Here is a 17,287-nt window from a genome sequence, read left to right on the forward strand (position 1 = left end):
GAAGCGCTTTCGTAAACATTATCCCATATTTTCAAGAGTAAAAAAAAAGTCCTTGAATTGGATTTTCAAAGCGTTTCCATGACTGCTGAAGGTTTGCAAACGGAAAAGATTCATAAATTGTATATAATACTGAATATTACGACTTTTTAAAGTTTGAATTCCTTCAGTAATAGATAGGAAGAAAATAACTTTAAAGGCAAATAACTCAAAAACTGTTAATTTCTCCAAAAAAATAATGTGATATTCTGATTCTACGGACAAAAATACATAGAAAAATCTATATTAAAATTACTTTTAGCGCTGTACGCCAAACGGAAAAGACCCGGCGCATGGCCTCATTTTGAATAAGTTCCAAGGGGTGAAGCTGTGCCGCACTAAACTGTACCAAAACAGGGGCAGCATAATCAATGAGGGACCTGACGACAGAAAGGTAAAACATCCTGAGGACAGGGATGCCGACTCCAAGGCCCCTGTTAGCCAAAACCTTAAGAGGAGCTAACCTAGGAAGGCAGATGTTCTGAACATGAGTGACGCTCTGCACAGATTTCTGGAAGCTGACAGGGGCGCCTATAATAGTACTACGTGACATGAAAACGATGGGTGAGATTTCCTGTAATTACAGGTGATATATTCTTCATTTATTGTGTTTACAGGTGATATATTATTCTTCATTTATTGTGTTTACAAGTGATATATTCTTCATTTCAACAATTAGTTGCATAAGCTTTGGCATTAACAATACTTGCCGGTTATTTGAGAGTTTGTCATATATGACTTAACAAGCTAGGCTTCCCAGGCTTGAAGCCTCAACAGACATTTTATTTGTTGTCAATGTAGTTTTTTAAAACTTTGAGTAACCTCGTCAATATCTGGAATTACACTTGACGACTTCTTTTTTTTTCTTTGCCAAGTGCTTCACCGAAACATTACTGAGGCCTGGAGCATCATTACTGCTAACTACAGGAAACCTAGCCACAGGTACACCACTACACTCATGATTTTTGCTGTTTTTGTAAACTGTAATATGTAAGTTGACTGCATTATATTTGTCATTTATACAAAAGCTTCAACGTGGCCAACATTGTGATTATTTCATGTCACTACGTTTAATATTAGTTAGTTGAGCGTGTGCTTTATATTTGCTCCTAAAACTGATTCGTTTTCTGATTCAAATCTTAAATCTAAAAATGAATAATTGTTTTAATGGGTAACCGAAAGAAATATATCAATCATATCTAATTTTCGTTAGGTATTTTGATGATTGATTGATTGATAGTTTATTGTTGCAGGTAAACAACAAGGGAGAAGGGAGGAACATGCCATCCCAACCCCCAGGCAGGACAGAGTGTGATTATACAACTATTAATACATGTGTAGGGAGCACCATGAAATTAAAAAGATACAATGGACTAACATATTATAATTGCTATCTCTCAATCCACTGAAAAAGTACTTTGCAAGCACACATATCAAACATGTTATACAGAGGATGTATAACAGTCAAATAACGCGAAATTTGGAGGGCATGTGGCGTGCAAGATGTAGGGAATGATAACTTACCTTAGTAGCTGAGAAGTTAGGTAAAATCTCAAGCCACCTGTGACATCAAGATCAAGATCAAGATCATTGATCAACAAAGGAGTCAGGGCTCGCGACCATCAACAAAGATTGAACTAACACCGCCTTCCACGCCCTCAAGTGTACGCAGACCTTCCTGCAGCAGTCCGGACATTTTGACAGGATCTCGCCCCTACCTTGGGGACCCATCTTGACCACAACGACAACCGCAAGCAACCCTGTACTGCCGGGGCCATAGAGGCCGTGGCCCCGTGGCCTAACCAGCCTCCCAAACACTGAAGAACAGTGCCGCCGCTGTTCTCCATATTCCCCGAGGTGAGTCTTGAGGCGTGCCGCAGGGAGGCAGGACAGGGCCAGGCCACAGCTATGAGGGGCTGAACACAGGCTCAGAAGGTGCATGAAGATCAGGGTGTTGAAGGGCACACCACCCTGTTAAGAGGCAATGTTAGGTTAACATAAGGTGCATGAAGATCAGGGTGTTGAAGGGCACACCACCCTGTTAAGCCCTTAACACCATAATGACTATGATGCCGCAGGCATCATATAGTTCTATCAGACGTGGGCAACGAGCATGACGCCAGCGCCGGACAGCGAGAAGCTATCTGGAATTTGAAGGGCACATGTAACTACATGGGCGATCCTGTGGGCGGGAAGGGAGTGAGGGAGATTATGAGGAAGAAGATTATTACAAAGACTGAAAGGGATGGAAGCAGAGAGAGGGAATAGAAGAGAGAGAGAAGGCAGGAAGACAGGAGTGAGGAGTGGCTGGGGATGGAAGGAGATTATAGATCTCTGTCGATGCCAAGTGACTAACTGGCACCTCTTTTAGATAATATTTATGAAATCTTAGCCACCTCTGGCAAAGTTAATACTTATATCATGGATTTCTTTTTGGTCCCTGAATGCAGTGCAGTAACAAGTGATTTCCGGAAAGGAGAATGAATCCAATTCATGGACTATCTATTGTTCAAAATAGGGGATAATAATTCACAAAAACGTCGCCTTCTCTGGCGGCAACCGCCATGGCGATGGTGCTGCTGGTGTTGCGAGAAATACCTCCTTGCAGAAATAAATCGCATAAGCATGAGCGAAGACCTCATGTTAGCTGTTAGGTCATGAAGTTCAGTTGGAATAGATTAAATATGCTCCCCCACCGTAAACTCTCTGCGAGCTAATTTGCAGCTGCAGTGGCAGCCACCGCCAGAAGAGGCGACGCTTTCGTGAATTATTATCCCCTATTTTCAACATTGAATTGGATTCTTTCTCTTTTCCAGAAGTCACTTGTCACTGCACTGCATTCAGGGATCAAAAATAAATTCATGATGTAAGTATTAACTTTGCCAGAGGTGGCTAAGGTTTCGTAAATTTTCCCCCTTCTTTTGTCCCTTACACCACTCCATGCTAAAAATAGTCTGCAGTTCCTTCCTATGCATCATGGCGTCTGCAGACCGATTTATGTTCCCTCAGCCGATCTGTTTTGGCGTTCTTGATTCAGTTTCTGCTCATTGTGTGTGTGCTGAGCGTAGTCTTGACGCCTTTACTTATATACGTGACGTTCTAGATAAACCAATATCTTGTTCACAGGAGTGTACAGAGGAATGGGAAGCGGAAGTTGAAATTTTGGGGGAATAATGGAATCTCTGCTAAACTGTCTGTCCAAATCATAATCTGATTTTACAGTTGAGTTATACGAATGATTTTTTACAACTTTTATTCAGTGAGATTCATTCCAGAATGAAAAAAAAAACAAAAAAATTGTAAAAATTATTTATAGAGTTTTACTGCAACTTTGGCTTTCTGTAAGCAGTAATTTTCCGGGTCAAATAATATAAAGACCATATTTTTCAGACTCCATCGTGATAAAATGAGCAACTTTTCTTCAATAAATTTTCTTGTACGTCGCACCAATTAAAAGTTGAAATTTTGGGGGAATCTTGGAATTCCAGCCAACCAGTCAGTCCAATCATAATCTGATTTCACAGTGGAGTTATATTTATGATTTTCTACAACTTTTATTCAATGAGATTCATTCCAGAATGAAAAAATTACAGAAATTTTCCAGAAATAGTTTTCTACTTTAACCACAAATTTGGCTCTCTGTAGGCAGTAAATTTCCAGGTCAACGATTATAAACTATACTTTTCAGACTCCATCATGATAAAATGAGTAACTTTTCTTCAATAAATTATCATTTACGTCGCACCAGTAAAAAGTTGGAATTTTGGGGGAATCATGGAACTCCAGCCAAATGTGACAACCTAGAAAGAAATGGATTTCACAGCAGGGTGCGCCTGAAATTTTTCTATAAAACATCTTTTATGACTTTTTCTCAGTTTCAACGTGTATTTTTCGCTGACTTTTGCGTTATGGGTTGATCTCCTGAGAAAAACTTTTGCGGTTAAGTGGGGTTAATGACGATGATGCCACTGGCATTATATAGTTATATCAGACATGGGCAATGAGCATGATGCCAGTGGCGGAGAGCGAGAAGCTATCTTGAATTTGAAGGGCGCGTGTAACTAGGTCTGTCAATGCTAAGTAACTAACTGGCACTTCTTTTGTCCCTAAAGGGCTGTCCACACTATGGGTGGGCCAGTGCAGAATCAGGTGGGTTGACGAGGGGGTAAGGGGGGAGAGCATCCACACCATAATAAGTGACAGGTGAGGCACGACTGGTGAGCAGCCTGCACTTGTCATTCTCCGCCATGAGTGATGTGAAGGCGCGGCGCAGCAGGGTAATGACCCCTCTCACTATTAATAGACAATTGGGTGTTGCGCGATGGGTAACCCACCAAATACCTCTCGCTCAACTCGCGTTGCCGCTCCGTGTAGCCCCGCCCACTTTACCATATATGGGAGTTGTGTGGAGCCAAAGACGGAATTGGCCGTATTAGCTATGCAGGCAGTGCCACACTAGCCACTCAGTGAGCTGTCAAAGCACAGAGTTCAAGTTACAGACTAGTGTGTCTGAGGCTGGCTTCAGGATACACCGCCTTGGTGCCGCTGCTGCTCCAAACCAACGACTGCACCCACTTCACTCCTACCCATTTTCCTGACACTACTATTTGACTTGAAGAAAAACTGAGGCCAGAAGCTGATCTTTCTGAGGAAATTCTGCATTGCTCCGGTATAAATTTGTGACATTAAAGTAAGCAAAAATATATGAAAATGAGTGTTCAGTAAAATGGTTCACAAACATTTTTTCTCTCTTGTTTGCCTCCTACTCATTGCTCTGCACTGCTGGCTGGGATGGAGGTACTGCTGATGATAGACTGGCACAGATTGACTATCTGCCTTCATGGTATGCTCATGTGATGCTTTAGGTGTTTTCACACTATCAACATAAACAGAAGGGTGTGCCAATCCAGGGACCGTGCTTGAAAAAAAATAAAAAAAATTGTGATCTAAAGATGAGCAATGAGGATCAGAAGCCAAGCATACAGGAGAAAATATTTGTGCACCATTTTACTTAACCCTCATTTTCGTATATTTTTGCTTACTTTACAGTTACAAATTTATTCCAATGCAATGCAGAATTTCTTTGGAAAGGGATGATGCTGATCTCAGTTTTTCTTCATGTCAAATAATAGCGTCAGGAAAATGGGTAGGAGTGAAGCGTGCGTAGCCGTTGGCTTGGAGTGGTGGCAGCACCAACGCCGTGTATCCTGAAGCCAGCCTCAGACGCACTCGAGTCTATAACTTGAACTCTATTGAAAGTACTGCTTTGACAGTTCACCGAGTGGCCATGTGCGGAGCTGCCTGTATAGCCAATACGGTCCATTCCAGGCCTGGTCACCCCCTAGTGTGGACGCCGCTTTGGCACCACTCCGTGCTAAAAATAGTTTGCAGTTCCTGGTGTCTGCAGAACGATTATGTTCCTTCAGCCGTCCTGTTTCGGCAGTCTTACTTTAGTTTCTGCTCGTTGTGTGCGTGCTGAGCATAGTCTTAACACCTCCACTGATATACGTGATGTTCTAGGAATCTAGATGAACCAATATTTTGTTCAAAGGAGTGTTCAGAGGAGTGGTAAGTTGGATTTTTTGGGGAATCATGGAATTCCAGCTAAACGGTCTGTCCAAATCATAATCTGATTTTACAGTTGAGTTATACGTATGATTTTCTACAACTTTTCTTCAGTGAGATTCATTCCAGAATGAAAAACTACAAAAATTTACAAAAATTATATTTCAAATTTCACTGCAACTTTGGCTCTCTGTAAGTAGTAAATTTCCAGGTAAAAGATTATAAACTATATATATTTCAGACTCCATTGTGATAAAATGAGTAACTTTTCGTTAAATTTTTTTTCCTGTACTTCGTAGCAGTAAAAAGTTGGAAATTTTTGGGAATCCAGCCAAACGGTCAGTCCAAATAAAAATCTGATTTCACAGTAGAGTTATAAGGATGCTTTCCTGCAACTTTTATTCAGTGAGATTAATTCCAAAATGAAAAAATTATTTTTCGAGTTTCACGGCAACTTTGGCTCTCTGTAGGCAGTAAATTTCCAGGTCAAAGTTATAAGCTATATTTTTCAGACTCCTGAAGAAAAGAAGCAGGATTTTACAGACTACTGAAGAAAAGAAGCCAGAGGAAGAAGCGTCTCTTGAGCCGTCAGTAACTACAGAGGAGAGTAAATTTCCAGGTCAAAGATTATAAACCATATTTTACAGACTCCATCATGATAAAATGAGCAACTTTTCTTCAATGATTTTTTCTGTATGTGTACATTGCACCAGTAAAAAGTTGGAAATTTTTAGGAATCGTGTAATTTCAGCTAATTGTGACAACCTAGAAAGATTTCACAGCAAGGTGCACCAGAAAATTTTCTATAAAACATCTTTTATGATATTTTCTCAGTTTCAAAGTTAATTTTCCGCTGACTTTTGCATTCAAGGGGGATCTCCTGAGAAAAACTTTTGTGGTCAAAGGGGGTTAAGAGGCAATATTAGGTTAACACAAGGTGCATGAAGATCAGGGTGTTGAAGGGGATGCCACCCTGTTAAGAGGCAGTGTTAGGTCTGGGTAGGTTAACACAAGGGTAAGGAGGCAGTGTTGGGTCTGGGTAGGTTAACACAAGGGTAAGGAGGCAATGTTAGGTTTGCTAAGTTAAGTTATCATCTCTACAAACACTGGTGCCAGGCGTGGCACTGTGTTGTTGTCAGTGTGGCGGCGGCAGAGTCCGCCGTCCTCATGGTCTTGTGAGGCTCAGGTGTTTGTTTTCTCTTGTCTGTGTATTGTGGGGGGTAAGTCTGAAGAACAACTGCTTCATACATTGTCTTTAAGAATATGAAAGTGGTAAAAGGTCAGACCTGGGGAATGTTCCTCCCCATCCCCACCCCCATCTCAGCTGCCTGCTGCATGATTGCTTCTAGATTGTCAAGGGCAGTTAATTAATTGCTCTGACTCTATTTTCTCCCAATTTCTTTGATGTAGTTTTCATAATATTGTGACTGAAAACTAGTAACTGATATACTCTGTGTTATAATTTTGTAATTGGCAGCTGCCTTCATTATTCATTTTGAATCATGTTTCTCTGAGGATGTGATCTTTGCCCCTACAGCCATGCCAGTGCTGGTGCAGAAGTGAGGGTCTGAGGCGGTGCTGTGCTCAGCGCTCCCTGCGTCCTTGCTGACGCTGACTTCTGCTGCAGTGGGGGCTGCAAGGCTGGGCAGCAGCCTGAGGGGCTGGGACCAGCAGGAGCAGACTGTCTCTGGTGTGAGCATCAGGGGTGATCAGGAGAGCCACACCACCACCACCTTGCTGCACTCATTTCAAGCCATAAAGGAAAGTGAAAGTTTGAGTGCAAAAAGACTTGAGACTGAGAACAGGTCCACTAGACACAACCTTGCACACACTGGTGAAGAAAACCATGAGTGCCAAGAGTGTGGGAAAAGACTCCCTGGGAAGGGTGACCTTACCAAGTACACCCACACACTCTGGAGGAAGACCTCATGAATGCTGTGAGTGTGGCAAAAAGTTCAGTAGAAAGAGTGCCCTCAACACACACACCCTTACACACACTGGTGAAGGACCTCATGAATGCCATGAGTGTGGCAAAGAGTTCAGTAAGGAGAGTGACCTCATCACACACACCCTTACACACACTGGTGAAAGACCTCATGAATGCCATGAGTGTGGCAAAAAGTTCAGGAAGAAGGGTAACCTCAACACACACATCCTTACACACACTGGTGAAAGTCCTCATGAATGCCATGAGTGTGGCAAAAAGTTCAGGAAGAAGGGTAACCTCAACGCACACTTCCTTACACACACTGATGAAAGACCTCATGAATGCCATGAGTGTGGCAAAAAGTTCATTCAGAAGAGTAACCTCAATACACACATCCTTACACACAATGATAAAAGACCTCATGAATGTCATGAGTGTGGCAAAAAGTTCACTCAGAAAAGTAACCTCAACACACACATCCTTACACACACTGGTGTAAAACCTCATGAATGCCATGAGTGTGGCAAAAAGTACACTCAGAAGCGTGACCTCAACACACACATACTTACACACACTGGTGAAAGACCTCATGAATGCCATGAGTGTGGCAAGAAGTTCAGTAAAAAGAGTACCCTCAACTCACACACCCTAACACACATTGATGAAAGAAATCTTGAATGCCATATATGTGGCAAAAAGTTTAGGAAGAAGGATAACCTCAACACACATATTCTTACACATACTGATGAAAGACCTCATGAATGCCATGAGTGTGGCAAGAAGTTCAGTAAAAAGCATCACCTCAACACACACAGCCTTACACACACTGGTGAAAGACCTCATGAATGCCATATTTGTGGCAAAAAGTTCATTCAGAAGTGCAACCTCAACACACACATCCTTACACACACTGGTGAAAGACCTCATGAATGCCATGAATGTGGCAAAAAGTACATTCAGAAGCGTGAACTCAACACACACATACTTACACACACTGGTGAAAGACCTCATGAATGCCATGAGTGTGGCAAAAAGTTCATTCAGAAGCGTCACCTCAACAAACACATCCTTAAGCACACTGGTGAAAGACCGGGAGGCCCTGCTAGCAGCTGGGCCAACTTTGCATCCGAGGTCTCTGATTGGCCCATGAGCCAGCACGTCTGTGATTGGTCCGTCGCTTCAACTTCCACCACATCACACATAAACAAACCTCTTCAAGCATGCCAGGAATGGAGCAGTCCAGTGCAGGCAAGCTTGGCAGGGTCTAACCCTGCCCCAGCAGGGCAACAACAACAGCCACAAGTGACCTGTACTGCTGGGGCTTTAGAGGCCACACGTGGTCCCATGGCCTAACCAGCCCCCCAAAAACACTGAAGAAGAACACCTTCGGGCCCATCATTTTATACTTACTTAGTAATGTCTAGAGCCAACGCCTCACAGTCTTCGTGATAATGTTGAAGAAAGGGTAGCCACCTCTTGTTAGGCTAATAATTACAGTAAAAAATGACTTCCGGAAAACAAAAGTAGGTGTCGAGGGGGGCAAAATCCCTCCATTAAGGGGGGTCAGGAGGGGCAAGCCCCCTTGTTAAGGGGTTCCCCCTGTTAGGTAGGTTAAGTTAGGTTGGGTTAATTTAATTCTATTTGGCATGCAGTGTTGGCGTGTGGAAACATGCAGCGTGGGGTGTGTGTGTGTGTGTGTGTGGGGGGGGGGGGCACCACTCTAGCTGGTGGTAGTGGGTGCACCTCAGGCATTGAAGTCAATTATTTAGTGGTTTTCAGAAAATAAAACTTGTCCATAATAAAAAGCATCATATATTACCCCCAAACAAACTGTCAGTCTTGAAATTAGTAGGCTACCCTTTCCTCGATAATCCCCAAAAAATTTAGGAAATTTTGCAATAATAATATTTCACGTTAATATTAATTTGCAGAAGGTGTTCTTTTGGGTTCAAAATGCTCACAGTGGTGAGATCTAGATATCTGTAATAGTAAAGATTGCTCATCCCTATACACTTTTAAAATAAAACTATTTTGGGCAGAAACATAATTTCACACGTCTTAAGATAAAATCAGAGACCTTAATTTTACCTTTAAATTATGACACACTTAATATTATCTTGAATCTAATGGTATTTTAGACTTGGATAGGTTAGGTTAGACTGGTCAAGTAAGGTTACTCCTAGTACATTGAATCTTGCCTCTGTTTTTGTTTAAGTTCATTTTCATGAATGTGAAGCCAGGCTAGCAGGAATTTGTTGATGGTCATGATTGGGATCAGGGGTATAGATGAAGTTAGAGGGCATACTGTATGTATTTTAATACCTATCCAAATAGCAGTGGTTTGGGGGCAGCAGCTTCCACTAAGAATAAATACTACAGGATAGGTTAGGTTAGTCTTACGACAAAAAACAATAATGAATTTGGCATGAACCTCCCACAAAGCACTTGGCTTGTGGCCAGGCACTTGGGTACCTATTCCTAGTGTGTAGCTTGTGGGTATAATACAACACTTATTGATACTGCAGTGCCTACTTGATTAATTTTTACTGTAGTGCCGTAGTATATAGATCAAAGGTGCATTCATATGTATTTATTGGACACCAGATTGAGGAAACAGATGCTTTGCATCTTTCACAATGATGGGCCTGAATGTATAGCCTATAAATGTAATGTTACTTGGCCATATGAATGACCTATAGTAAACTTTTTTGTTAACAAGAAATAATATGATTCATATAAAATAATGGAATTAAATTGTTTATGCTTCTCATGTACAATGTGTATGTAGAGTGAAACTTGTGTAAGTAATCAAAAGGGGTTTAACTCCTTCACTACTGCTTACATTCTTCTCAATTTTTCCTGGTCCTTACTAGATGATGATATAAGTAGTTTAGCAGACATCTATAGCAACTGCTACGAAAAACAATATATTTAGTTTGGCTACATCGATTGTCAGTTTGTTAGCAGCAATCCAGTTATATTGCCAAGTTTGTATTAAGTATTTGTGCCAAATTCCCAATGCTATACCTATATTATAATGATAAAGTGGTTGCAGCAAAAAATGATTATCCGTGGTGTCAAAGGCTTTAAGAAGATTTTTAAAAAGTATACCAATTGTAAGTTTCTTGCTGCCAAAAGAACTTAGTAGCTATATAATTTTTGTAGTTAATGCAGATTAGGAAGAGACCAAATTGAGCCACTGTTATGGCATAAGATGTACAAGTGATTTCTTCCAATATTTTTGATACTGGGCAATAATATTTAATAAGGTTATTATTTCTTGATTTGTAAATAGGTATGACCTTTGGGTCTCGGATGAGTATATATGATGGTTGGTGTCACAAAAGGCAAAATTGAATACTGGAGAGAATTGTAGTACAAACAATGAGTTTAATACAAGCTAATGAATATTAAATAAAATGAGATGCTTTATGCTTGTCTTTTAAGTTGCATGATTTAGTTTATATTAATCATATGTATTGGGAGATTCTTTTCATTTGGGAAACATGTCCCCTTCTGTAAGGAATTAATTAGCTCCAAGCCAAGAGGTGGCCACAGACAGGCCACTCCCAAACCAGCCTGTTCCCCGTCATCTGGCACTCGTCTTCCCACCTGACATCAGTCTCCCACATCTCTCTCTACTCCATCCTTCCATCTCACTCTCGGTCTACTTCTTCCTTTTTGGTTAGATTAGAGAAGGTTAGGATTGATTATTTTCCTTGTTGGATTGATTTAGGATTGTAATCTTGGATATTTTTACTATTTAGGGAAATCTAAAATTTTCTCTCCTTACATGTGAATATGGAGAAAAAATAGAAAATGTGCTACCTTGTAGGGTGATATGGGGTTAAGATGTACAGCAAAATGAAAACTATTTCTAAAAAAAAAAAAAAGTTTTAAACTTATTTGCACCAGACAGACATCAAAAGAAACCTGAATCAATTGTCTAACTACTGTGTAATTGACAAAGCTCAGAGATTTGTGTAGTTTGAGCTATTAAGCATTTTATACATTCTTTTTTTTCATAGGTGTTCCCCACATAGTATGGTGAACCCGTACAATGTATGAGGGGTCATTTTCCCCCATTTTTGAGCCCTTTTTTTCAGTTATCAGCTTGTTTTAAACCTGTAAGGCTAAATTTTAATATAGGTACAAAAATACAATTTTGTGACATCACATTAAAAATTTAACAAATAACAAATGTTAGTCATCATGAAATAAAACAAAAATGGAGGTTCTTTTCATATATTTCTTTTGGTTACCCATCAAAAAATTCTCCATATTTTAAATCTAAGATTGATTTAGAATATGGAGAATTTTTAATGGGTAACCAAAAGAAATATATGAAAAGAACCTATATTTTTGTTATATTTCATGATGACTAACATTTGTAATTTCTCAATCCACTGAAAAAGTAGTTTGCAAGGAAACACGTATCATACATGCTATATAGAGGATATAACAGCCAAATCACGCGAAAAAGAATTGCTTTGTGCCAAATATGGAGACTGGGTAACGAGTGTTTTTTTTTCATAAAGCAATAAAAAGCTAGTAGCTAGGGCATAGAAAAATTCAATAAATTAATAACTTCGTAATGAAGTGTTTTACCACGTGCTACTGCCACTCAGCGAGCGTTGATGCCGATTTTTTTTACATATATGCCTCGGCCCGAGGGAATCTTAAGATGGCGGCTGCGGGCCTCATGATTCTAACAGGCTAATACAGAGAAAGGCAATCCAGTTATAATAGAGATCAGTGCTTCAACCAGAACCACAACTCGCATACAGCTTCCACTTTGGAAAAAAAAGAGCTCGAATAAAAAAAAAAGTAAAGACAGCGTGGGTCCGCCCGAACCCAGCGTTACAGTTCTATGGTTAAAATCATACATGCTACTATGCTCATAACCATTTAAATGTCAATGTATAGAGCTGTTGATCCAAAATCATTGCATAGTACGCCAAATACTACTGCATTGACTAATTATATAGTACAGTAGTAGAGAGCAAGAATGATAACTGTATCGTCTTTGGTATAGCAGCGGCGCATTTTGCATAACATCTCAGCAAAAGTGACCCATGGCAACTTTGCATCCTTCACCATACCAGATGTCTTTGGCTTCAAGCTTAAGAAACTGCTTTAAAAAGTACTTTTCAACTACTACTTTTTGGAGTATAGTTACTCATACACTGTTGTTAATCATAAGGCAACTATATATTGATTTCATATCTTTGTTACATAGAAACTGATTATGACGTGCAATGTCCAAGCCCTTCCTGCGTCGTACTGACTGGCTCGGTCTGGCCATTGCCGTCTCGATATTGATTTCGAGACGGCAATGGTCTGGCTGACACATCTGACTGTTGATTGGCTGGCTGTGGGTATGGGGCCGAGCCAATATACAGTTCCGAATAATGCGTCCCGGACGGGGCAGTCAACGTTCAGATGCACCCAGCTGTTCATACTCCCTTTCGGGCTGGTTGATAAATGGGTACCTGGGGAAACCAGGGGAAGGTGAATTTTGGCAATCCTGGATTTCATAGTGTTGCGAAGACGACCTTGTCGACGGGAGAAACAAGCTGGTACGAAGGTGGTCATTCCCGCCTTCATCTATGCCCCATCTCCGGGAGTCACGTGAGGGAATGCGGGCTGCTGTTAGGGAGCGGCACGATGTGTGGAGGTGTGGAGGAAGCCGGCAAGACGCCGCAAGAGGCCGGGGAGCCAGTCTACTCTACCCCGCCCATCCGAGAGGAATTAAGTGGAGTCTACCCCCGGCGCTCAATGTGGAAGGAGTCGCCTCTCGCCGCCCTGCTGCTGCCTTTTGTGAGCCGTCCGTGCGCCGTCAAGTGATCTCTCCGCGGGATATCAAGCGCCCGGAGATCGAGCCACGGATAGGCGGTAGGCTGTTGTACAGAGAGGAACGGGTATACAGGAAACTATAGGAGGACAGTGTTTATATATTTACCCGGCGGTGGCGGGAAACACGGGCCGTTCAGGTGGGCGAGACGACTTAATTACTTCGTACAACACCGGCGAGGCGCTACTGCAAGGCGAGGTGAGTCACGAGTCGGTCGTCACTGGGGGTACGGAGTCGTCACCACCGACACACACAACGAACCTGGCTGGCCAAAGGAGCCCGGATTTACAAAGATACTCACCAACTACACACTATTGATTTAACGACCGACGTTGACTTCATATTCACGAAACAAACCTTACAGTGTAGTTAGAGGCTGCTAGGCCGCTGATTGGTTGATGATGTCATCGGCCTCGCAGCGAATCACAGCTTGTCGCGCCCTTGGAGGAAGAATGGAGTCTTCCTCCAAGCTCGTCACATCAAAGTATTTTGGGGCCGAGATAGCCTGTCCTCCCTCGCCCTTGGCCGGGGGAGCGAGCTCATTCTCCCTCTCAGGTGAGGCAAGAGCTGTTCGCGGTGTTATACACACTTTGGGTTTAATACTATAACTGAGACACTAACGCGAGACATAGCCCTTTCAGGTGCGCCGAAGGCAAGCCTGACTGATGGGAGGCTGGGCGTCGCCAAGACCAAGTCCAGCATGCAGCCGACTGTCACGGAATGTTTATACCAAGTATGTATGGAAGGTTTACTTGTGGAGTGTGCATGAGAGCAAATGGATTAAGAACTACATGCGAATGGTTGGTGACAGTGGTATGCGAGTCAGGTGGGTGAGCAGAGAGGAAGGGAGGCGTTTCTTTGAATGGAAGGTGACTGACAGGAACAGTGAGGGCCTAGAATGGGATGTGAGAAAGTGGAAGAGTGAGATAGACAGTGCAGTGAAAGGTGACGGTCTGAGGAGGTGGAAGCATGCGATGGAGCGAAAGACTACTTTGGAGTGGTACAGGGAAAAGGAAGCCCCGCAGTGTGTCAGCTGGTATGGTTAATATGTAGGAGGAGTAGGCGTGGTCTGTGAAGCACAAGGGACATACGTATATTCTATATTGTTTACACCTCAGTGTATTCAAATTAATCTGTTGAGCATCAGAAATGGTCCAGAAAATATATTCAAAGGGGTGAGGGGGGCGAACCCCCCCCCCCCCCCCCCCCGCATTAGCCATTTGGTTACAAGTTGGGGTTGATTTAGTTTAAAACTTATTTGTGACTATTGAGAGAGAGAGAGACCTCACTTGCTTGCTCGCATAGAAACAGGTGTGAACGGCAGAGCGGGGCGGAGTGTGCTATGGTCTATGATCTATGTACCCCCTAATAGTAGTTTTTTTACTGGTTTGCGCAGCAAGAAACTATGTCCACAAAAAAAGTAGTCATGTATTGCCCATGAAAACATAATGTTTCTTGAAAGTAATACGCCTACTCCTGCTACATTTTTACCACTGGGGTTATAATTATGATGGAAGCCTGGGTGGTGATATCCTCTTCCAAGCTCAAACGCAGTGTATGAATGTGAATGCAAGAAATTACAGGTGGTCTGAGTCCCGCAGCAAAGTGTGTCAGCTGTGTGACAGGGGTGTGGATGAAACTGTGGCGCATGTGATACTGGTGTGTGGGAGGTACCGGAGAGAAAGGACGGAGATGATGAGGGTGACACTGAGTGAGATGGGCTGGGAGGCGAATGGGAGGATTCCAAGAACGGAGGGAATGGATGGTGCTGCCGCTGGTGTGTGGGAGGTACCGGAGAGAAAGGACGGAGATGATGAGGGTGACACTGAGTGAGATGGGCTGGGAGGTGAATGGGAGCAGTGGCGTACCGAGGGGGGGGGGGCCATGGGGCCATGGCCCCCCCCTTTAGCAAAGAAAAAATAATAATGAATTAAATAAATATTACAGGAAAATCATAGGAATATGTATATTGGTATTACGATTACGAATGTGTGTGTGTGTGGAGTTGAGAGCTCAGTGACACCGACTGACCGAGTTATTTCCCCACTGGTTTTGTTTTGTTTTGAGTTAATGGTAGGATATAAGGTGTGCTCTGAGTGATAAGAAAGTAAGGTGTTAAATGATGGGTTCATAAAATTGTGTGTAGAGTGCGATGTCAAGCTGTCAACTGTAAGCGGCGGAGGGATGTTTGTAGCGGGAGCGGGGAGACAGGAAGAGGAACACGAGATTGGGACGGCTCTGGCAGAGAGAGAGAGCACGAAAGTCGTAAGTGTGCCTTCTCTCCTTCTTGCCTCTCAGATTTACTTGATTTTAGGTGTAAGGTGCTGTCAAAGTGATTGAAGGACTATATAATCATGCCATTGAGGCAGCAAGCAAACTTGTCTGGTAACAGTGGTGAGTATGTAATAATTGATTCTGTATTATGACGGGGAGAGTGGCAGGCGACGCTACACGCGTATGGGACCTGTGAGGTCGACCTTTGCTGCTATATTACCACCTTTAATGACCGTTTTGTGCTTGACAGTGGACAGTGTAGAGAGGCTGAGTAACTATTGTATGTTCAACACTTGAACAATGGAGCTGCTGAGTTGATTAGGAGCAGGTGATCTATTTTGAGAGAACAATGGAGCTGCTGAGTTGATTAGGAGCAGGTGATCTATTTTGAGAAACATTCATTGACGACGTAGGCTCACGTGCCCGTAGCCTATTCATGTTATCCGTATAATATTTTCTGACCAAAAATTCCAAATTTCTGAAAATTATGATTGATAGACTTCACTTTCTTTTTATGAAGTACTTTTTTTTTATAGAGTGTGTCATTTCTTGAATTCACGGAGGCTTGGGATTTGTGCCTTTCCATTCTTTACGTATTTCCTCCTTGGTTACAAAACGCCAGAGAACGCTTCTCGTACGTACTCTATCTGGTGTAAGAAAGTCATCACTGACTCGGCTGATGCCCCGGATAGTTCAGTTAATCAAGTAGGTAAATAATGAAATAATGATTAAGAATAATTACTGCAAAACACGTTAGGTGAAGAATCAGCAGCCAAGCCTAATCTAAAGCAATAAGTGACCCAGGTTTTCTCATGTGTTTGGAAGTGCTCACTTCAGTTCTAAGCGTCAATAAATCCTTGCCAGAAAAGCTGCAGGGGTCACAACAAGAACTGATGGGTGCTCTTGGAAGCGTAGCTACACAGAGCTGCATAGATGCATTTCAGTCCTATCGTGATGGAAATAAGTTCAACCAACTTTTTGCCCAAGCTGAGGAAAGGCACGGAGATATCATCCAGAAGCCTTGAACAATCAGAGGTCATCAGAAACATAATTAAGGCTAACCCTCCAACAACAACTCCATAGGAGTACTATCGAAGAGCTATTTTTCTCCCATTTTCGGACACTGCTATAGCACAACTCAGGGAAAGGTTTGCATCTAAACACATTAGGAGTTTTTTGTTGGGAAATCTTGTTCCCTCTCAGTTAATACTTATTTTAGGGAACTGAAGGAGGCAGTTGAATTTTATGGAAAATTTCTTGTTGGAGATGCAGATCTCGTTGAAGATGAATATCTACGGGGGCAGAGTTATTGGAAGCGTCGTGAATCTCATGAGGTCAAAGCAAGTTGTTGAGACATTGGCATGTGCCAAAAAATTGGGCACATATCCAAATTTTTCCATCTTATTGCAATTTTTTCAACCCTACCTGTTAGCACTTCCACCAATGAGCGATCCTTTAGTGCCCTTAAATTGCTTAAAACATACCTTAGGAACACAATGAGTGAAAGTCGTTTAAATGGACTGGCCCTACTTTGTCTATTGTGACACAAATCTTGATCATGAAGTCCTTGATGAATTTGCACGTAAGAACAGACGCCTAAATTTGAGGTAAACCAGTTTCACTGTATTGTT

The 17,287-nt window shown here is 42.2% G+C and overlaps 1 protein-coding gene across 2 annotated transcripts; it reads left to right on the forward strand.

Moving 5' to 3' along the window:
- Positions 1–1,539: 1,539 nt before the first annotated feature.
- Positions 1,540–10,951, forward strand: LOC126992713 (zinc finger protein OZF-like). 2 transcript variants are annotated; one of them, XM_050851524.1, is made up of 3 exons: positions 1,540–1,893; positions 2,853–2,902; positions 7,139–10,951. In XM_050851524.1, the coding sequence occupies exon 3, from the start codon at positions 7,448–7,450 to the stop codon at positions 8,879–8,881; it is 1,434 nt and encodes a 477-aa protein (XP_050707481.1). In that variant the 5' UTR covers positions 1,540–1,893; positions 2,853–2,902; positions 7,139–7,447; the 3' UTR covers positions 8,882–10,951. The 2 variants fall into 2 exon arrangements, with proteins under 2 accessions (XP_050707481.1, XP_050707480.1); XM_050851523.1 differs by lacking the exon at positions 2,853–2,902.
- The last annotated feature ends 6,336 nt before the right edge of the window (positions 10,952–17,287 follow it).

This window comes from Eriocheir sinensis, unplaced genomic scaffold (assembly GCF_024679095.1).
Source record: "Eriocheir sinensis breed Jianghai 21 unplaced genomic scaffold, ASM2467909v1 Scaffold5, whole genome shotgun sequence".
Taxonomy (NCBI): domain Eukaryota; kingdom Metazoa; phylum Arthropoda; class Malacostraca; order Decapoda; family Varunidae; genus Eriocheir; species Eriocheir sinensis.

What these genes read in the sequence shown, in the direction of transcription:
- LOC126992713 (XM_050851524.1), top strand. Translation starts at nt 7,448, where the DNA reads ATGAGTGCCAAGAGTGTGGGAAAAGACTCCCTGGGAAGGGTGACCTTA.